Here is a 23,100-nt window from a genome sequence, read left to right on the forward strand (position 1 = left end):
GGGGTGCTGTACTTTATCTTGAAGTGTGAGGCATGAGCTCGTCTGTTGCCTGGCAACCAGGTTGTTCCTAGTAAGAGCTTCTCCTCAGAGAAATCCCCTCATACTATAATGCAGTGAAAGCCCAAAGTGCCGCCCACATGCCCCTCCCAACTTACCTTTGATGAAACTACATACAGTAATAATTCATTACCAGTGCAATGATGCACGCAGGTGCAATCTGAATGTTTTCATTGTAATGGGATGCCCTGAATTACACGTATCCGTGTGTCATCCCATAAAAGCCCAGTTTTAAATCTGATCTAAATACAGAACGGACATTGTCTTTCTGTCATGTGGTAAAATACGCTGCTGTGCTGAGAACACGCCTCGTAAGCCCCGTATAAACTAATGGTCCACATTGCCATGACAACCTCAGTGTGGCGTACAAAGACCTTGCCGTTAGCACCAGTTTTTGCAATGCAGTTTTTATTTATTCATCAGTTTTTGCTTTCATCGTGCACAGAGAATGCAGTGCACAAACTCACATGATTGACAGCCAAGCAGGAGCTGTAGCTTACATAAAACAGCAAGACCGGTTAAGGCAGGTGTGAAGATGTGGGGAACGGTGCCCAACACAGTTTCTATCTGACTACGAAATCACTAGGTTTTTCTTATACAAGTAAGAAAATGCACTTGTTTTCAACCTATGACTTATTTTAAAAAGATATTTCACCCCAAAAAATCTACATTCTGTCATCATTTGTTCACCCTCATGTTGTTCCTAACATATATATTTTGAGGAATGTTTCAATTGTTTTCATTCATACTGTGAAAGCCAATGCGTTCCAAAACAACACTGGACTCTTTTGACCCTAGTGAAAAATAAATATATTAAAATGTATTGGAAATAAATGTATTTCATGCTAAGTGAAACAAACGAATGAACATTTATGTACTTATACCCTGCAATTGTATTGTTTGTATACTAAACTGGTAATAGTTTAGTCTGTTAAATTGGAACAGCTAATTTTAATTGTGCAGAAGTAGTGCTGAAGTCCAACTAAAGATATACTGAAGTATATTTGAGCGTGTTAAAGTAGAACTATTGCAAGCACACTTTAAATATCTAGCATTTAAAGATGGATATTATTCAAAGATCATACGGTCCTCGTCAATAGTGACATCAAAACACATTTTAGGCTTAATATTATGAAATGAGCATTGTGCAAAAGTAGTACTCCAAATCATCATTTTTATATCAGTAGGTCTTGAGTGATATGTCAGTAAATATGTTAATAGATTTGACCTATACTTTGTTTGAAATAAAATTATTTTACAAGTATTCATTTTTTACTAGGGGACTTTCACTGACTGAGACATTATTTAAAAATATCTTCTTTTAGGTTTGATATAAAAAAGAAATAACAAGAGATTGATGTAATTTTGATGCCGATAAGAGAATGATGCTAAAGTGAAGATTTGAGCGAGACCAATATGTTGCACACCCAGGCAAATCATTCCTTCCCATACAAGCAGTGCAGTAATCGTTAATAATTTAATTTCTGGATAAGGCCAAAGGAAATGATATCAGATGGACAGATATTTCATCACAACAGGAAAGATCAGCATGCACTTCTTTTCATCCTGATATGTCTGGCAGTAGATTTAATGCTGCACAAAGCGACTCCAAAACTTGTTTAAAAATTAATATTGTTTTCATAAGCTTAACACCATAAGACTGAATATTTAGAAGTCAAGTCTCTTAAAGAGATCTCGTGCATAAAAAGGGCATTAATCACTATCCTCACAGAAAAAACAGAAGGAGAAGGATGACAATGTAACAACAAAACTCAATTCACATCAGAATTTACTCTGAGTGCATTTAACATCTGCTGAACCAGAAACATAAAACATTGCTTTATTGTCATTTTCAATCATCTGAGCCTTGCCCTCCTTGTGTCCAATTGTCACGCTCAATGTACGTTTCAAACTGGCATCAACACCTGATCCGCAGCTTTTAACACACTGTCATTTGTGTGTGGTCTACATTCAAAGTGTGAGATGGCAGCTGAATCAACACAATAGTGAAACACTTCTGTCAGAGAGGAGCCCGGCTCGACAGCATGCTGCGATTTGAGAACGCGTGCTTCAGAAGTGGCTCCTGTCACAACTGGCATTATGAGCAAGACTCACAAAAAAAAACTCAAATACAGACACAGCCCCGCAGATAATAAAAAGTAGGAGAGCTATTGAGAAAAGCATGGTTTTGCTTGCTTTTAAAGACTCACTTTCAATTCCACAGATGGGAAATTTTTCCATGCCACTGTTGGCTCTTTCATGAGCCTGGAATATATCCGTCCCCCTCAAATGGAGCGGGTCCCAGTTGGCCGCCGCTCCCCAGGGAGGTCCACTGCGACCTAAACAGCCACCTCCCACCAGCCACTCAAATATCATCCTTTCAGTTCTCACCTCGTATAAACACTTCACAGAGCCAGGTGGATTTGAGGTTCACCAGAGGGACCCGACCATGGCAGTCTTCAAAATCGATTGCCACTTAGTTTTTCAATTATGCCCTTTGCTTTCCTGCCTTTTGTTTATAACCGTCTGTTGAGAATAAATCACACGAGTCTATTGCACCACGCCTTACATGACCAAATCAATAACCGCTGAGATCAACAACACCTTCGAGTTTTTGTGACATGTAGGATATATACATTGAGTGAATGAGTAGAAAGGATTTTGTCTTGTTGTGGGACCTGTTGGGCCCAGTGCTACAAGCTCACTCATAAATATGTTAATATGCAACAGGCTATTAAATACTTAAACCGTTTTACCTAGTCATTAGGATTTGCATATTCTCAATCAAGAGGATACATTAAAATCTAAATGCTTGACTCATAAATATTAATTACGTGATGTGATATGCGTCTTGATTTGCTAAAAAGCAGGTAAGGAGATGCTCGTCATATTAGGGACTGATCTACTTTAGAAAAATGCCAGTAAAGTGAACTTTTTTGCTAGATAGTTATTCACTTCACATGCTATACACAATAGATTATACAATATCCATAAACAAACATAATATAAGAACTGAATGCACAGGTGGACTTTAGGCTTTTAAATACATAAATATGTTTTCGTAGTCAACAGGAATTGCATATTTAACCAGAGGCGCAGCATCAAAAAACTAGGGGGAATATTACAAAACAAAAACATATGTGCTTTGCTTATGAATATTAATTATGTGATAAGAAAGTTGGGTATATAAGCTTGGCTCTTGTTTATTAATTATGTGATGTGATAAGTGCCCTGATTTTGATGAAAAACAGGTAAGTCGGTGCTAGTCATGTTAGCATAACCGCTAACATCTTTGTTGATAAACTCAGTTGGCAAAGGCTGTGACTGGGACTCTATTTGCTTCATTGTCTGTGTAAAAACAGCTGATTAATCTCTTACATTAATGTGTTTTTTAGTGTTCTAACCAGCTAGCAAAGCGATTCAGTTGACTAGCTCTTAACTAAAACAGTTGTTTTTATGTGTTTCTTTTTAAACTGCTAATGCATTGTTAATCTAATCTAATAGCTAATACCTCACCTTATTTTCATCATCAATAGAGCTGAATTAAAATCTTTAATTATTATCATGCATCTTTGTCTTTATTGATGAAACTGATGAGCACTGATTACAGCAGTTTTGCATTTTACTTTGATTAAAATTCTGCACACATATCAATATAGAGAACTGTTGCTAAGATACCCATTTTCTTACATACTCTGTCTCTTTAAATAAAGAAGCTTTAAATCACTCGAGAGAATGATGTTCCAGCAAGCAGCATTTTAACAGCAGTCTGAACAGTATTGGCCATCCCAACATGTTAAACTTGTCCAAATTGCTTTTGGGGAACAGGCTGCCACCTACTGTATCATTTGTAATCTTGAAGCCAAGTCTAACCTGCACATCCTGATCGTCGCCCCTCAGTGACTTTGGCACAAGTAACTGTTGTTCTGTCATTGTTAAGCTTGAGACCCATTACCATTATCTAGACGCAAACACACAGTGTCATAAAAATGCCATCCAGAGCTTTTACCACCCCTGAGGATCAGTATGAAAGTTTAAATTTGCATTGATGTTTATATTTGTGACCTGACCCAGTGCTGCAGATCCAAAACAGTTCATAAATTTGCGTTGTGTGTACAGGCTGTCCTTTAAAGGCACAGACGCCCATGCCTTTATCGCTTCTGTACATTTGAAGTCATAAAACAGCGAGAAGACTTCGACAGCAGATTTGTACGGACCTTGTTAGTTCAACACCATTGCGCTAAACACTCTGCGAGCCGCAGGCCTAAGGATATACAGAAATCCAGCTGAACTGATATTAATCCTCAAAAGCTACTCTAATCAGCATGCTTTGGCTGTGACTGACTCCTCTTCTCCATAAGCCCTAGACCAATAAATCATTCAGCTTCCTTTCCTATAACTACATTCAAAGTCTAGAGGTTACACAAGCACTGGTTCCCATCTTCAACCAAAACAGCATTAGATCTCCAAATGTCCTCTCCAATTTAATCCTTTAAACACAATGCAGATGCAATATGATCGTCCTAAATCAGATCTTACGTTAGGCTTATGACTCGAAGCTATAAGTGCATTTGTTCCTGCCCTGAGTGGGGTTTCAAAAACAAGAACATGCTGAGAGACTGCAATCTCTCTGTGTTTTCTCTGTCTCTCATCCCTTCTCTGCTAGCACAGACTTTCTTTGTTTCTTTTGTGATGCACAACCCATGACCTATCCCACAGCGCTGAGCTTCACCATCAAACCGAATGATGCACACACATGCTTCCATTTAATGGTGAGAAGTTGCTCTAAGGGGAAAAAGATAAAAGCCTGCAGCAAGACAAGCTGGTTTTGAGCTAGTGTACAGGAAAACATTGGTAATCTGCACCTTGTATGATGCTGAGCAAAATCTGGGATTATATAACACTATGAAGCCTCTTGATGATATTTGTTTCCATATGAACATGGACGCTCATGAAATTAATCTAGTTTTAATCCAGTTGCACCCAGTTGCAACAGTCTTTCTCGATTAGCACATCTTTTCTTAAAGAGACATTCAGTTCATTGAGTAATGAAAATGTCGTTTTAAATCAGTATCGTGAAAAACATTAGTTTTTCTGTCTATCCAAAAACGTAAAAGTAGTATTGTTTTGGACCCTGTTGACTTTTTACTGTATAAAAAAGTGAAAGCATTATTCAAAAAAGCTCTGTGTTCCACAAAAGGAAGAGAGCCACACAGATTTAGAACAAGAAGACTTCATTTAGATTTTTGAGTGAGATATCCATTTAATACATTCCCCTACCTGAAATTGCATGCTTTCCTAGAGTAGGTGATAGAACAATGTGAAAAAAGCAGTATGTCCGAATTCACAGTATTCATAAAACAGTATGTAAATAAAAGTATCTGTATATAACTTACTAGTTCCTGTAAGATTCACACAATGGACACTTTACTACCCCTGTGACGTGATGCAACTGGCACTGGTAGATCACATGACTGATGCAGTATGTCTGGACTGAACTGATGCTATAGACATTAATACTACACAGAACATATTTTCAGAAATTTAAAAGAGAGAGAAATTTACTCAAGAGTGTGTGACTTTAGATGCAGCGTGCACACGCACATGGCAACATGCCTGCTCTGAACAGACTAAATGTTGTCATTGTGGTCCAGGTGTACTCCTCAACAGGATACTCGCATGGCAACATGAACATTGCACACATGATCTATATATGAATTCACAAAAACACATTTATGTCTTCCTGCTTGAAGGGCAAGTACCTCTGCAAACAGGACTGCAAATTCAATTTTGTGTTTTGAGAGAGGCTCTTTTGAACTATTCAGGCTAAAATTTTACAAAAAAACACACAAAAAAACTAGGCAATAATGATAATATAAATAAGTGGAATTGTGTTTAATTAATGTAATATTTCACACAAATTTTTTTTGGAGAAGATTTGACACCGATTTAAAAAAGGACACACACACACACACACACACAGTCCCAGTTCTGCCATTGATATGTCAGAATACCAATTAATCATCACCTCAGTGTTATGGCCTTGCAACACGTGCCTGAGGGCGGGAAAGCTCATGTATGACTAATCAAAATAAAGATGATGCATACTTTCATCTGACAAGCATGCTTATTTGAAGCCTTCATTCTGCTCTGCTACACTAATGCTAGCATATTAAACTGACCCAAAAACAGCCACACAAAAAACTCCCTTTTTTTTGGTTAGAAGGCCCAGTAAAGCAGAAGAGAGATCGGAAGACAGAACCATATATAAATTACCCAAACATAAATAATAAACAAATATAATAACCAGCAGTTTTAAATATCTAAATTTCCTTTTGTGCCTTGATGTGGGCCGACAAATGTCTGATGATCATGACATTTCAATTTTTGTTGTTTCAGTACATTTGTCTAAATAGTCAGTGGAATAATGCAGTGAGGCACATTGCAATTTCTGTAATGTTGCAGAGCTGCATACTTGGTGCATAGATCCTAATGGAGATTATAATAATCCAACATACATTTGAGCAACGAAAGCTGCCATTTATGTGCATTATATGCAAAGTGCCCCACCATGAAAAATGTTAACAACTAACATAAACAAGATTTCAACAGAAAATGCATTTGCACACCACACTTAGTAGTTTGCAAAACAATCATGGAAATAATAAAAAAGGTTTTCCATATCCTCCAAATATCCCACAGAGTGCTTTCTGTAGCAGAACCACATGACAACAAATCCATTAAGTGTATCCACACTAATCATGGCTCTAATTGCACACTTTACAGCTGTCAGTCAAGAAGTGATGAAATACATAATGCACTTCAGACCACAATGTGGCCATCATAAATGTAATAAGAAAACAATTTCAGCCCAAAAGTAATTTACTTTATGGCTAAGCAGGAAAAAGCAAACCACAAAATGGAAGGAAGTGCAGGGCACAAATGAGGCCAGCAAGTCCAATTCATCATTAAAAATGAGAAACCATAAGCCCTGTATATAATCTAGATCATAAAGCAATATCTACAAAGTGCCAGGCTGCATTTTGTGCATCACTTCAGCAGAGCGCTTGAGCCACCCCTACAGCTAATGAAGCTATTTATAAAATAGTGCTCTTAATTGCAACACTGCCAAAAGGACGCATCTTTGGGAAGCCTACACCGTTGGGAGAACGAGATCAGCTCTTATTTGCTGAAGTTTCCTGTCAAAATACATGCAGGAAGCTGCAAGCTGCCACGGCAACCAGCCAGCCATTCAGCATACACCTACAGATCTTAATTGATACCGAAGTCCTTTGAGGTCCAAGAAAAACAAAATAGTAACTGATAGATTATTGTGCATGATTAATGCCGGAGTCGTCGGCGTACTCTTCAAAAACCACATACTTGACTTCTAAATGGTAGATGGAACATTATTTAAAGGATATGGGTTGCAAACCATCCTGAGACACCAGCTCCGTGGACGAGTGGTCTGTTTGATGCAGAAGAAGACAACAGGCGCGAGCGCCGGGTAGGGGGGCTGCTCCTCCTCATCCGAGACCAAATCCGGAGTGGGGTCCCGGGCCCCGGTCCCCTGTGCCTGAGAGCTCTCATGGACGGGGATCCATGTGCTGCTCTTTTCCTCGTCATCTCCGATTTCCTCACTGGGACCGGGCGCCCGGTACAGGGCTGAAATGGGAACTCTTACCTCTCCTCTCTCCAAGTAATGAAAGTGTTCTCTCCCCTCGCCATCAGTCATGATAAAGCGTCTGACAATGGTATCCTACAGTTAACAGAACAAATATGCCCAATGAACAATGACTGTATGGCAAGCCGATTTAACAATTATTCATTAAAACTAACTAGCATCTGTTTTATGTTCCCAGTATTTATTTTGGAATACTAGTAATGATCTAACAGTAACTATTATCTTCTTCAATTTCAGTAGTACCTATTCATTAGATATGGGTACTTACTAGAGTAGCAGCTATTAGTTATTCAGTTAAAATAGGAATTTTTAATTTGCTAGAAGTCACTATCTCATCATAAATAAGTAACTTACTTCTCTGTACAATGGTAACAAATGGTTGCCAATGAATTCTAGAGAGATCTATGGTTATAGATGTCAACTATTCATAACTAGTATGTATAACCGTTGTTGCTGGTAGCATTTTACTTCTAACTATTAGGCACTAGTACTTATTTGTAGTCATTAGTTTGTTTCAGCTTTACTAGCACACATTTATTCTATAATTAAAAATGTTATAGTAGAACTATATAGTGACAAATTGACAGATAGTCACTGGATATAAGTACTATTGTTTAACAAATAGGTATAGCATCAAATTAATAATTATTAGTGAAATAGTGACTAGTAAAAAAATCATTAGCAATTATAAACATAATATTAAATCAAGTACTAATAAAATATTAGTCCAAATGGTTGAATGTTAAATCGGCTTGCCATACATGTATTAAATGAAGGATTGTAGATTGTCACGGTTTTGTACAGTGAAGAGAAAAGCGCTTGTCAGATGCATCAGATAGATCAATATCAAGCTTCATCACAATTTCCTATAGTTTTACATAAACAAAAATAAAAGGGACCATGAATCGGTACATATAGTCATTAAGTTGCTTAAAAACGTTTTCAAAATTATATCTCAACAAATCTGCGCACAGCTGCCGTAAAAAACCAATGCTCTTAAGAATATTTATATCTGCCTCCAGTTTTTCTATTTTTCTACACAAAAAGATACCCCGACGGAAATTGATTTTAGGCACAACTTATAAAACAAAACAAATAAGTTACCTTATAGATAAGGAATTGGAGGTTCCCATAAGCATCTCCTTTACTTTCAGTGTTCCGCAGAAAAATCCGTTCTGGTAAGAGACTGAGACTCGCTGCGATCCATTTGTCTCTTTCAAATGCAGTTTCTGCCTCTTAACGATGATTAAGTCCTTCGATTTTCTTTAAAATGAACGAATCTTAAGAGATTTATCCCAAAACATGTCAGAGTATCTCAGATGTGTAGCAAGCAAAGCCATTATCCAAAGTAAAAACTGCTAAAGGGTTTGGCGCATCTATGTTGGTCGGGATTCTCCCTTGATGTGACAAGCCAAACTTCTAGTGAGCAGAGCGCGCGAGCACGTGACGCTTCCTTTGGCTTTACCCGCATTACTTCACACATTATACTCTTTTGTCTTATTAACACAGGATATCTTCAGAGATGCTGAAACCATGTTTAGATTGAGATTAAATCGTGCAATTTTATATTACATTGATGATAACTGTAGACTATCCACTGAAAAGCCACACGGGAAAATCTGACTACAGTTAGCCTATTGAAAATAATAAATGTTTACGCATAAAGAAATAAATTAGGATAAATCCGTTCAACATGTTCAGAAATACTCACCTTTGTTTGGGTGCAAGTCTCTGCTTCTCATAAAATGCGTGTTTTTCTCTTGCCAGTCACTCAATATGTGTCAACAGTCAGATAGCCAACCAAAACCCAGAGTCCAATATTTATAAAAAAATATAATAATCAAGATTTACGCCAATTAATGAATGATTTGAGACTACAGAATGGACTTAAACCGATTTGCAGCTCCTCCTATTGAATTGTCACCGCAGTCAGACAATTTTACGTTGGCGACAAAATAACTATAGTTTGCTATTTGCACATAACCATTTAGTTTTTGTTGCTACTGAAATCTATGTAAAGAGAGGCAAACCAATAAAACAAATATGTGTTGGAGCTGACAATTCAGTTGTGACAGAAAATATGGCATTTTATAAAATATTTAGGCTATTAAATAACAGTTAATAAAATGTATTAAATCATATTAATCAGGGTGTGAATTACGGGGGCATGAAGGCTGTATTCTTCAGGGTAATTCGCACCCTGATAGTAACAATAACATAATAAAATCATCAGAAGCTGGTTGACCTTGTTGAAGAAGTAAAGAAGACTTCAAGATAAAGAATGACTTTCATATGACCTGATTTTATTTAATTTTTAAATGATTTTAAATAAATGTTGGTGTAAAAAAAAAGAAAGAAAGAAAAACACGAGACAGCTGTGAAATCAGCTGAGAAAATTCAATTAAATAACATTGCTTGTTAAAAAACACACTTTCTATTAGGAATACATGCTATTATTGCATAAACTACAATAGTTGTACTATCTTGTAACTGGGACAGTTTACTCAAAGGTATACCTTTGTACTTGCCCCAGCCCCAGTGACAAGATGTGGTACCCCTAAAGGTAAAATTTTTACACTTTTTCCCCCTGAGAGTGTAAGTTGGGCACATCATTTGTCTAGTGTCCCAAGAAATAAGTAATATGCATTACACACACACACACAAAAAAAACAAAAACAAACAAACAAAAAAAAAAACTTAAATTGAGTATTTTGCTGTTTTTAACATTTCATAAGAGTTGGCTATAGGCTGGTTAAATATGGCATTAAAAATGTATTCAAAGCTCTTGCATTTAATTAATATTTGATAGGATCATATGTTTCTGCATAGTATCTTTAATAATCCCTGCATGCTTTCCTATGGTTATGAATAATAAGCCATTGTTTCAGTATAAATCAATACTGCCTCCAAAAGGGTTAGACGTTCTGTAAAAAATCTCAGAGAAAAGCATTGTACAATACAGTATCACTGTTTCCATAGTATCTAGACTCTCAGCAAATTAACTGTCATTTTGAAGAAGATCACCTCCAATGGATCAATTATTTCACATGGATAATCAATACACTGCTCCGAGGAGAATGACCTCTTAACTTCGGGGTAAGCATGTGCTCCCTACTGATAACAGCACTGGGGTCTTACTGGATTTAGATTGCACATGTGCTGTAAAGCAGCAGTGAAATATATATGGACTGAATGCATTATTGAGAGGCAGTGGGCGAGTCTACATGCTTTCCTTCCACGCTCAAGTTATCTTGTAAATGAGTACAGCAAAACATAATTTGAAAAAAAAAATGCTTATAATGAATATCACATGAGCCCAGCTACTGCAGAAATTCACAATACATTAACATCAGACATAAGACATGAAGCCAAGGCATCAATTCATGTGCCTATCCATTTTATTTATTTATTATCTTTTTAAGCTATTACAAGAAAAATGTTTGTATATGTATATGATTACATGACATTTAAACAATACACTATATTATACATATATACTATGCATTTTGTGTACATGTGTGTATATTTCTCATTCTGCATTTTCATTATTACATATCTCATATTGTAATAAGGAAGAGCTTGTATTAAGGAGCAGTTAATTACTAGTCTTTAAGGACTTACTGAGATGTCGAACTCTACACCATCACTTGTTTAAATGAGGAAGATAAAGATCATAGATCTATTGACAAGTCTGGAAACAGGTGTGTGTCTTAAATTACACTGAAATGGATTTGATGATTGCTGGGGCCAAGGGGTTGGCACAGTTTGGTGAGCATCCAACAGTTGTGCTGTGTCAACTAAAGCTGCTCCAATATCTGTGGTGAGAGAATCTGACGCGCGCTCACAGACGGGGGGATGCGAGCAGCACTCTCGGCCTGTCAGTCATCCCTTGGGGGTTTAATCCTGTCCCGCCCCCAGTTGCTCCCCCGTTCCTTCCCTTACATCACTGCAAGTCATTCTAAAAGATTCTTGGATTATAAGGATTCTATGAGTTTTTACTGGTACATGCACAGTCGATATTTGCAAGCAATTTACTGTAACAGGTCTGTTTTTCTTTTCAAGACCTTTCAGAGAGGAGGTTGAGTTTGATTTGAACTGCATATTTCAAAGGCTGTCTTCTTTCCGCCTCACATTATGCACTCATCCAGGAGGTACTCAAATATTGCTCTTATCCAAATGTTCTATCAGGTGTTCGGAACACTCGGCTCCTTCAACCACTCAAACGTGTCACGTCACTGGTGTCTTCTGAATAGCAGCTGTACATTCCGATCTGTAAAGCTGCTTTAACCCTCTAGTTTCATTTCTCCAGGCTTCGCATCTCATTATCCCGGTGGTCGAGGAGCCATCTGGACAGGGTCATCACTTCCTGCTGTTGTGCTTATAAATACAGGGAGGCCGACTTAAGACGGTGTCTTTTATTAAAGCCATTGATAGGATGGAAATAAGTAATCCAAAGGGCATCAATTCCTTATTATACAACAGGTACTGGTTTTCTAATCTGCTTAATCAGGGGTTCTCCAACAGTGCCGATATTTAGTATAACAGCCTGTTTTCTTCTTCCTTAGTTGAGGATTGAGCTGCATGTTTTCATTTTCTTTACTGAGACAATCTGAACATGGCTCGTGGATCCAGAGCCAGTTTAACACAGATGATAATTCTTTACACAGACATCATGCAGATTTCTTTTGTTTTGATCTTCCTGAACACTTTAATCCTCCAGAACAGAAAGAGATAACTGATCTTCCAGACATATCAACAATAAAGCTGCAACGCCAACATCTGTGGACAGAGTGATTACGTTCAGTTTTTTGAGGATGAAAAGGCAGAAACATTTCAAGCATCCATGGGAAGAAAAACAGCGGTAATGAGAATGGCCTTCACTGATTCACTAACAAGCTGAGGCTGGAATAACAAACTGGAATGAAAAGAGAGGACAAAAATCAAGCTGATATTCATCCACCGAGCCACCGCCCCCGTCAGCATTGGGTAGTCACAAAATCCATAGCCAGTAGTTCTCTAGACAGAGGTTTTGCTTCATCACTCAGGTCTGACACTGGGCCATCAAGTGACAACCAACCCATATTAATCTAGTCTGGTTTTGTTAAATGTCTGAGGATGAGGGCATGTCACAAAACCTGTTTATGCTGGCATCTGTATGATTTGGCTGCTTATAGCAAGTGACGAGTGATGAGTGATGAGTTTGCACCAAACTACTGAGAGTATGATTGGACGCTGACATCAGTAACTTTTTTTCTCCTCCCGTTTGTGTTCTATAAAATCCAACCAACCTGGATGTCAATATAACGTCAGGTTGACGTCGAACAAATGTCGCATTTTGGTTGAGAATGAAAATTTGGTCGACGTCAGTATATTTGATGCCAATTTGACGTTGAACTAACGTTGGGTTTTGGTAACACAACCTAAAAACAAAACAAACATCAACATCGGTATTGGACATCAAATTAACTTAATTACATTCATGGATATTAGACGTTGAATTGACATTGAATTTTGTTCATCTGACAAAATTTAACCAAATAGCAATGTCTCATGACGTTGCTTGCCTGCTCTTCATACGCAGCAAAATAAAATCCATATTATTTATCAATATTGTATTCCATATATTAGAACAAATCCACCAGTTGTAAATGAGTTTATAGCTGATTTTAACAAAACATTATTATTATTTATGTATAGGTTTTCACTCATTTCATTAGACTCTGATCTTTTCTTCCATATTGTGACATACAACCAAGAGAAATGAAACTTACGACAAAAAGTCAAAATGTCATGTGGTGACTTGGTGCTATCCATTGGTTGCAGATTGGATTTTGAGATGCTGGTTTTGCACTCAAACATGCATGCGAGTTAAAAAATGAAACATGCATGGATGAACTATTCACAATAAGATCTATAACATGCTTTTAAAAAACTGATTGGCTGAATTTTCATTTCATGCTCGAATCATTTTTCCTTTTAAACCGACTCTTTATATTGCACCATTACCTCAAAATCTTGTAAATATTATTTCCTTTCTTCTTTTCGTTGCAGATGGAGCTGGAGGCTCAGCTGGAACTAATTTGTACAGGATGTTTTTCTTTCAGGTAGAATAGTTAGACATGATGTAATCTGCACATAAGATCCCAAGCTCTTGACCTTTGACATTAGTGCCTAATTTCCCCAAAGTACAGGAGGGGCAAAAGCTAAACGTTCCATAGCAGAGGCATGTTTATATCATAATGCCTATTTCAGATTTTTTGGCACTGCGAGAGCTATCATGAATCTGTGCACAGGACTCTGGGGGAGCTGTTGGAAACTGATAAGCAGCTGAGGAGCTGTGTAATACACAAGCTATCACCCACTCTTATGATGGAACTAAATCATGAACTGTCATGTAGTAGTAGCAGGAGCTGGAATGAGTTCTCCTGGTTTGGGGTGGTCCACTGTACTTCTTGTCTTGAGGACGACTCCATCAAATATACTGCATGACTGTCCTCTTGTAATCTAATGTCCAAACCATAGCAGGAAAGGTTCACCCATGAGTTTGCCCTTTAGACTGTCAGTAAGAAGATCAGGAAGAGCCTTAATACCACTGTGAATTTGATTACTGGACTGCAACTATTGACTTGACAAAAGCAATAAAGTGCTATTAGTTTGCATCGACCCATTAATTAAACATACATTCATCATGATTTTACTTTTTTATATAATAAATCACATTTTAAAATATATTTCTAAAGCATCACAAAATCGTACTTAACCCAAATGTTTTAACAAAAGTATATCTTAACGTTTATTTTATTCAAAATAAGAGTATAACCATTTCCAGTTTCATTTAATAACCAAATTTAAAGTGCCCCATTATGGTTTTTTTGAAACGGACCTCTCAAGCAGTGTGTAACAGCTCTAAATGAACAAAAACATCCTGCAAATGTTATTGTTTCTCAAAAAATTAAATAAATAAATGTCAACACTGGATCATTGAAACGAGTTGTTTTTAAAATGATTCCCAAGCTGTTTCATGTTGACGTCGACATGAAACATTAGCATATTGCCCGCCCACTTGTTGCGCGTGCAAATCCAGGGCAAGTTAAAACAAGATGAAACAAAATGTTGGATAAAAAATTGTAAAACAAAATAATTATTCAAGTGAATTGAATTTTGTTTTGCACTTTTAAATAATTAAATGCAAAAAAGTGATCGTCAGTGACTGCCGTTTCTGTGGAAGTACAGCTATATCTATTTAAATTCAATATTATTGGCTAAATATCGACAGCATCTCGCTTAATCATTGTAAAACGAATCTGTCAGAAGACACATGAGTCACCTCTTCTCTCTGTCACAGCAGTTCACACTGCCAGGGTTGGACAGCATTTGCAAATCAGTCACTGTGCTGAGCGGTAATCCAAGGCTTTGAGATCTCCAGCGGGGTTCTCTTTGTGAAAGCATGCTCATTAAACTTGTGTCAGACTGGCCTGACTGCGTTTTAGTGAGTTGTTTGCTAAACACAATGTAAAAGGCACCATGCCGTCTTCATGAATCAAGCCACAGAGACCACTCTCTCATATCAGTCTCTGGAAATTGAAACCAAATCGTTCTTATATTGTATGAAAGCTTTTCATTGTGTGTGTGTATGTGTGTGTGTGTGTGTGTGTGTGTATAGCTATATATATTAACCCATTTTTTAAATCAAAAAAGAAACTTCAGATTTACATGGAGAGAAAATTATTTTTATCAAAACTAGTCTATAGTCTTAATTTCACCAGCCAATGGCATATTTTTGGTCAACATTGAATGACATGACACCTGAAAAATAACATGTTGTATGTCCACCAGACTGACCAAAATCTGGAGCCACCCTTGTCCCAGGATTTAACAGTCCAAGTTAAGAGGGATCCACAAAGCCGCTATTCATCTCATCTGAATAATGCGCACAAAAGCCTGTCAGCAGACACTGTCTGCCAAGAGTGAGTGATGGCCGTTTCCTGGATTAGGCACGAGTCTAGCGTCTGTGTAATGAGAAAGGACAACACTATACTTCCCTTAAACACTTTACAAGATAATTTTATGCCCGGCTCATATCATGACAAGGAGAAGCAGTGATTTATGACGCAGACTTGCAGCTCCATGTGACGCACACTCGACAGCAGCTTCCAGTGCATGTCTGTAATATGCACCACAGATCAAAAGGGTTTCCCAGACAACTGGCAGGCTCCCGTGTCAGCTTGTTAAAATCCTCTCCTGATGCAGACATGTAAAAAGGCCTCTATGAAGCTGTGTGAATTACCAGAAAACCAGTGACATGCAGAGAAATTGACACATTAAACATATGTGCATGCATGCCAAAATGACAAGCCCTGAGGTCCAGCGCAGGACTTAGTGATAATAAATCCCACAATGTGGATCTCAGGAATAGTGACAATTTGAGAATTTGGGAGAGGCAAATTCACTGAACAGCTGGGAACAGTAGCACAAAAATCTATAAGAAGCCACTATCCAGATTAACCAGACACTAAATCCTCTGAAATTGAGTTGAGTTGAGTTGTGAGCATTTAAATTAAGGCATTTCCATTCTTTTCCAGGTAACTTACACTGTAACAGATTTTTGTAATTTGAACAGTATTTTACTGTAATATGTACAGTATAATACTGTTAAATGTGCCAACAGTATAATACTGTAAATAGCAAAGGATTATGGGAAAATATAAGTTTAGTACTGTAATTATTCTCTACTGTAAATCGATTTACAGTAGCGACAATGCCCGCGAAAAACTGACCAATGACAACGGAGACTTCTTTTCAACGGTTTTTTTTTTCGGTTGGTTGGGACAACTGAGGAAACACTCAACAAAAAGGTTAGTATTGTTTCTGTAATTATTTTATTTAAAACCGAGATATTTTCAAATGCAGTCACTTATTAACAGCAACCTAACACGAACCAGTGTTGCAAATTGAGTGAGTTGTGAGGACAATATTCCTGTAGTCTTTTTTTCTGCCTGTTTGTCAAGGCCTGAGGTAATGTTACAATTGTTACTGCCGTTATCATTATGACAACTTAAACGGGGTGAATAAAGTTTACATTGACTGATATTTAGTGACACAGAAACAAAATAAGCTTTTTTTAAATGCTCCGCTGCCTCTTTAATGTAAATTAGCTAAGCAGGAGGACTCTGTGGAAACTTTACGTTAACAGCAAACTATCTTGAAGTACAAAAAGAAAACGTGAGGCAACACTAAAGACGGAGGTTGTATAACAGTATTTTGAAGTGAATATTTCGTTTTCATTTAGTTTTTTGCTGTTAGAACCGCGGAACGTCGGAGGTTTGGAGTTGCTTGGAGTTCTTTTCTGGCGGTTACCGTCATCTGAAGAAACTGGTAAGCTAACAATAATTCAATGAGGAAAAGCTGGTGATTATTATACCAACGTTGACTCTTATATTAAAACGTTAACATAATCTGAAAAACTGTCATTTCTATCTTTAACATACTGTTTAAAAAAGCAGCAGTCAAGATGGTTGCGCAGTTTTGTGTGCGAACACTGCAAGTTATCTGTGTGAACGCATTACAGATTTTACCACCGTATATCATAATGCATAGGAACCTGTCTAATTTTAGGTTCAATGGTGGTTTGCCGACTTGTCCTTGTAGTTTTCAGATTCTGTCTGCACTAAAGTCACACATGCTTCGTAAGCACACACAACCAAATAAGGTTAACTGCAGACCTGCTCAAACGGATCCTGTGATTTGTCAGGTTGTGGGATGCGAGCATACTGTACAAATTTTCCTAGCTTCTGCGACCATTTAAATTGGCATATAAGAGATGGGGAAAACGTTACCTGCCCCTTTCCCAACTGTGAAAAACATTTTCATGTAAAATCATCTTTCACATCTCACATAAGCAGAAAACACAGAGAATCTTTGGAGAACCCTGTAATAATAGATGCTGATGCATCAAACTGTAGACATGACAGTGACATCCATGATGACAATGACATCCATGATGACATTGTTGTGCATTCTGAGGTTGATGATAATTGCAATGATAAAGACGAGCATCCGACGAGCTGGATGGCGCCTTGAATGGCAGACACCGCCGTCGGTGTATGAATGAGTGAGTGGATGGGTGAGTGTGAGACAACTTGTAAAGCGCTTTGGATGGCCATGTGGTCTGTTGAAAGCGCTATATAAATGCAGTCCATTTACCATTTTAAAGAAACATTTTTGACAGAAGACATATTTCAAGAGGAATTTTAATTATGTGGCACCTGAACAGGTGTATACAGGTAAAAATTCCAAAGGAAAGGACTGCTTTTTGCAGGATGTTCCAGTAAATGAGACCCTCAAAGCACTTTTGAGCCCTTGAGTCAGTCAAAGCACAGTACATTGATGCAAAGACACACAGATCAGATGACCCACATTTACTGGAGGATGTAAGAGATCGCAGGATTATAGTTTCTTAAGACATTTCTAAAAGACTATTACTGTTTTTGTATTCATATGTCATGCATTTGAGGTACACTTTAATTTTCATCATCATTTATGATCAAACTTCTATTTTGCAAGATAGGCAGACAAAGATATCACAGAGTGACATATGCTTATAAAGCACATTGAGAAGTATTTTAAAACAAGATGCAAGTATGTTCTCTATATATGTAATTAATTTCTCCCAACCTTATGTTAATTGCTCTACTTTTAGGTCACTGCAACTCCAGCAGATGCAGAGAGAAGCCTCTCTCTGCCCAGTACCCCAAGACTGATTGCACTTGGTAAGTCTATTAAAAAGCTTTTTTAATTGATACTATGGATGAGATTAAAGTTGGTCAACATCTACCAGCAGACAGATACCCGAGAGCTGACTGAACGTCTGCTCTTGTGTCAACATAACATGCATGCATCGCGGTGCTCTTGTGAACATGTTGAAGATTAATATTTTGTAAATAAAGTGGTAAATTATGTTTAATTATTTTAGGCAGCAGCCAATCCAACCAGGCTGTACATCACAAGCTCTTATCCTAAAGCTTTTAGGCTGCATTTATTTGATCAGAAACACAGTCATATTTTTAAATATGATTGCAATTTAAAATAACTGTTTTGTATTGAAATATATTTTAAAATGTTATGTATTCCTTTTTTCATTACTCCATTCTTCAGTGTCACTTGATTCTTCAGAAATCTTTGTAATATCGTACCCTTGGAATTATAAGGTTCTATCTGACATTTTTGTCAAAATTTACTTATTTACATATTTTTATTCTGTGGCCACTTCTTACATTATATGATGTAGTTTTTTTTTTAAGTTATGTACATTTTGGAACTTTTTATTTAGAAAATAAAAGGTGCTTTCTACATGGATTCCAAAAATTTAAAGCTCAATATCTCAAAACTGCTCAGAACGCAGATAGAACCTTATAATTCCAAGGGGACGATATGTTGACTTTCTGCTCAAAAAACATTAAAATTAAAATTAAAAACAATAATTTTAATTTGATGCGTGTGAGACACTGCAAAAGACTTGAGTGTAGTAGTCATATGTCTTTCTCTAGCACATTTTAAACAAGTAAAATATCCATTTTCAACTTTAAATACACATCATGACATAACATTGTGTATGTGAGTGAGTGGCGTTCACACCAAATGCGAAAAGAGCGTCTGGCGCAAGTGATTTTCGTGTTAGAGGGATAGTTCACCCAAAAATCTAAATTATGTAATTAATAACTTACCCTCATGTCGTTCCAAACCCGTGAGACCTCCTTTTATCTTCAGAACACAGAGATATCTTAGATTTAGTCCGAGAGCTCTGTCCCTCCATTGAAGCTGTGTGTATACTGTCCATGTCCAGAAAGGTAAGAAAAACATCATCAAAGTAGTCCATGTGACATCAGAGGGTCAGTTAGAATATTCTGAAGCATCGAATATGCATTTTGGTCCAAAAATAGCAAAAACTATGACTTTATTCAGCATTGTCTTCTCTTCCGTGTCTGTTGTGAGAGAGAAATTAAAACAAAGCAGTTTGTGATATCCGGTTCGCAAATGAATCATTCGATGTAACCGGATCTTTCTGAACCAGTTCACCAGATCGAACTGAATCTTTTAAAAGGTTCCAGTATACATAATCCACAAATGACTAAAGCTGTTCACTTTTTTAATGTGGCTGACACTCCCTCTGAGTTCAAACAAACCAATATCCCGGAGTAATGCATGCACTCAAACAGTACACTGACTGAACTGCTGTGAAGAGAGAACTGAAGATGTTTTAAAATTAATTTATTGATTTTACATAAAATAGAATAAAAAAACTGTGAAAATATAGTGCAATCAGTTCGGACATTGCACAGTGCTCATTCAATAAATGCACAGCTAAACAGATGAGTTTTGAGTCTATATTTAAATGTGACTAGTGTTTTAGCACATCTGATCTCTTCTGGAAGCTGATTCCAACTGCGGGCGGCATAGTAACTAAAGGCAGACTCCCCTTGTTTTGTGTGAACCCTTGGTATTTCTAACAGACTCGATCATAATGATCTGAGTGGTCTTTAGGCTTATATTCAGTGAACATATGTGCAATATATTTTGGTCCTAGGTTATTTAGTTACTTATATACGAGTAAAAGTACTTAAAAATCAATCCTAAATGTAACTGGAAGCCAGATTAAGGACCTGAGGACTGGTGTGATATGCTCAGATTTTCTGGTTCTACTCAGAATCCTTGCAGGTTTTGAATGAGCTGCAGCTGTCTAATGGTCTTTTTTTTTCCACTAAACTGCTTTGTTTTGAACTCTCTCACAACAGACACCGAAGAGAAGACAATGCTGAATAAAGTCGTAGTTTTTGCTATTTTTGGACCAAAAAGTATTTTTGATGCTTAAAAAAAATTCTAACTGACCCTCTGATGTCACACGGACTACTTTGATGATGTTTTTCTAACCTTTCTGCTTCAATGGATAGACTGAGAGCTCTCTGCCTTAATCTAAAATATCTTAAACTATGTTCCAAAGATAAACTGAGGTCTCAAGGGTTTGGAACAAAATGAGGGTGAGTTATTAATTACATAATTTACATTTTTGGGTGAACTATCCCTTTAAGTCAATGCAAAGACGCCGTTTACGTGCATCTGGAGGTCCTGCGGCGCGAGGCGTTTAGCACGGTACGGACGCGCGAATGAGGCGAACTGAGCGTCTGGCGCGATATGTGCGAGTGATTCAAGGGTGAGAGCGTGAAGAGAGAAAGATAATTCTGATTAGTCCTGAGGATATATCGCATTTAGGCTAAAAATAGGTTCAGCGCTTATCGCGGTTTGGAAAGAACCTGCATCTTGCAGTACATTTTACACATGGAAATATAGCGATTTGGCAAGAAACGTTGATGGAGCAGCAAATAGGGTCAGTACACAGCAAAATTACAAAACATTGCAAAATTACAATTTTTTTTTTTATGGCATTCATCATGTTTTGGAAAAGAGCTTTTCATATATAAATTTTGACTTGACTGACTTATAGGGTTGCCATCCATCCCTTGAAATACGGAATCGTCCCTGCATTTGAGAATAAAATAGCGCGTCCCATTTTGAATCAATACTGGACGTGGTTTGTCCCGTATTTTCCGAGTTGTCTTCAATGCAGCATCTCATGCAGATCATCCCACCGGCATTCTGTGAAGACTCGTCCGATTCTGCCCCTGATTGGGTAATACTCACTGCCATCATTGGATTGATTGGTTTGTTTCAGGTTCACAGCCAATCAGAGTCAGTGGAGGGCGGGTCTCTTGGCAGAGAGTTGATTTGAAAGAATGGTGGAAGCTGCTCCAGATTATTTTTTAAACACATTTTAAAGTTTTACCGATTTGTTTATTATGGTTAAGGTGTACAGTCAGACACATAAGCATTATTTTAATAAGAAATAAGAGAGATATATTTAATAATTAAAATACAGTGCCTATGTGAAGCAAATAAACAACTTAACTAATTTAAACAATTGCATTCTTCAATAGGCTACAGTACAATTAAGAATAGACTATATAAAATAGATAAACTTACCAAAAATAAAAAGAAAATAACAATAATTGTGTGTTTTACATGAATTTAGAAATGTTTGTAGATCAGTTATTTATTATGTGGTTTCACTGTTTGGATGGTGTTACTGTCTGCAAACAGTGACAAATATTTTATCCAAAATCTGTGTTCACGCCACCTTATACAATTACTAAAGTTCATTAGCAATTAATATTTTTATGAAAACATGTTTTAAGTTGTGATTTACCCTTATTTTTCTGTATTGAAGGTGGCAACCCTACTGAAGATTTAAGATTCAAAATCTCTTCAATACAAAAACATTCCCTGTGTGAGTTCCTGTGTTTAACACGAATATCCACTTGATTGCTAATGTGACATTGATTTATACAACAGTTCAACAAACAAAAGGTATTAATATTAAGTGATGTTCATTTTAAACACAGTAATAGTCAGTATTTTTCGATACAAAAAATTGCTCCAACGAAAGCTACTGCAGAACAGCACCACACAGTAGTGTTTGTGAATGAATCTGCGGCTTTGAATAAATTAAGAGAGCCAATAATTCAATGATTCATTGATAATTACAGCCATTTGCTTCCTTACTGAATGAATGCCTCACAAATAAAGATAGTGACTTGTTGCGACGTACTGGGGGTTTTAATTTAATATTTAAAGCATCACTTTGTTTTTACCATCATTGCATATTTCTCTATTGAATTTTTTTATATTTTTTATTGAAAGCATTATTTATTTTATAAAAGTATTTGTAAATGTAAAAAAAGCAAATATTAGGAGCAAATATTGACCCTTAGTGAAAAAGGTGTAACTGCAGAGAGGGGTTACGCAGATGGATGTTAAAAGCCTCAGGGGGTACTACTCTAAAAATTTTGAGAACCAGAGCCTAGAGACATCACATCCCAGCATCAACATTCCCAATAAATTATCTAAATTCCCAAACCACTGTTAATTTAAACAGAAAAGCAAAAATAGACTACTATGTTTGATTTGGCATGGCAGAAAGCACGCAAAGAGCTGTCTCTTTATAATCACTAAAAAGTGTCCCTCATTTTAATTGCAACCTCACAAAGGTTCATGATAATCTGTCTAATCTGTTCATAATCTGTCTACAATGTATAATTATTTATTTATTTATATAGTACATATTGCTTTTATTAACATAAAACTGCATACAGCACCATGTTATGACTGTTGGGAAATCAGTGGTTTGATAAATGTGTCTTTTCTTGTGCTTGCAGGTTCATTCTGAGAATAAACCCTGATGACACCAAATGCCTAAATCACAAAATCAAAATCACAGATCAGCCGGGCATCTGGAAAAAGGGTGCAGA

General features: G+C 36.9%; 1 protein-coding gene across 2 annotated transcripts in view; it reads right to left on the reverse strand.

Annotated features, from left to right (window-relative positions):
- The window catches only part of cacna1ha (calcium channel, voltage-dependent, T type, alpha 1H subunit a), a 95,822-nt gene extending 86,667 nt beyond the window's left edge, over positions 1 to 9,155 (reverse strand). For both annotated transcript variants that reach the window (XM_026250414.1, XM_026250413.1), the window contains exons 1-2: positions 8,846 to 9,155; positions 7,482 to 7,816 (exon numbers count right to left, since the gene is read on the reverse strand). In XM_026250414.1, the coding sequence (XP_026106199.1) occupies positions 7,482 to 7,792 (311 nt within the window). In that variant the 5' untranslated portion in view covers positions 7,793 to 7,816; positions 8,846 to 9,155. The remainder of the gene's footprint in view (positions 1 to 7,481; positions 7,817 to 8,845) is intronic.
- Between the last annotated feature and the right edge of the window lie 13,945 nt (positions 9,156 to 23,100).

This window comes from Carassius auratus, unplaced genomic scaffold (genome assembly GCF_003368295.1).
Source record: "Carassius auratus strain Wakin unplaced genomic scaffold, ASM336829v1 scaf_tig00024173, whole genome shotgun sequence".
Classification (NCBI taxonomy): Eukaryota; Metazoa; Chordata; class Actinopteri; order Cypriniformes; family Cyprinidae; genus Carassius; species Carassius auratus.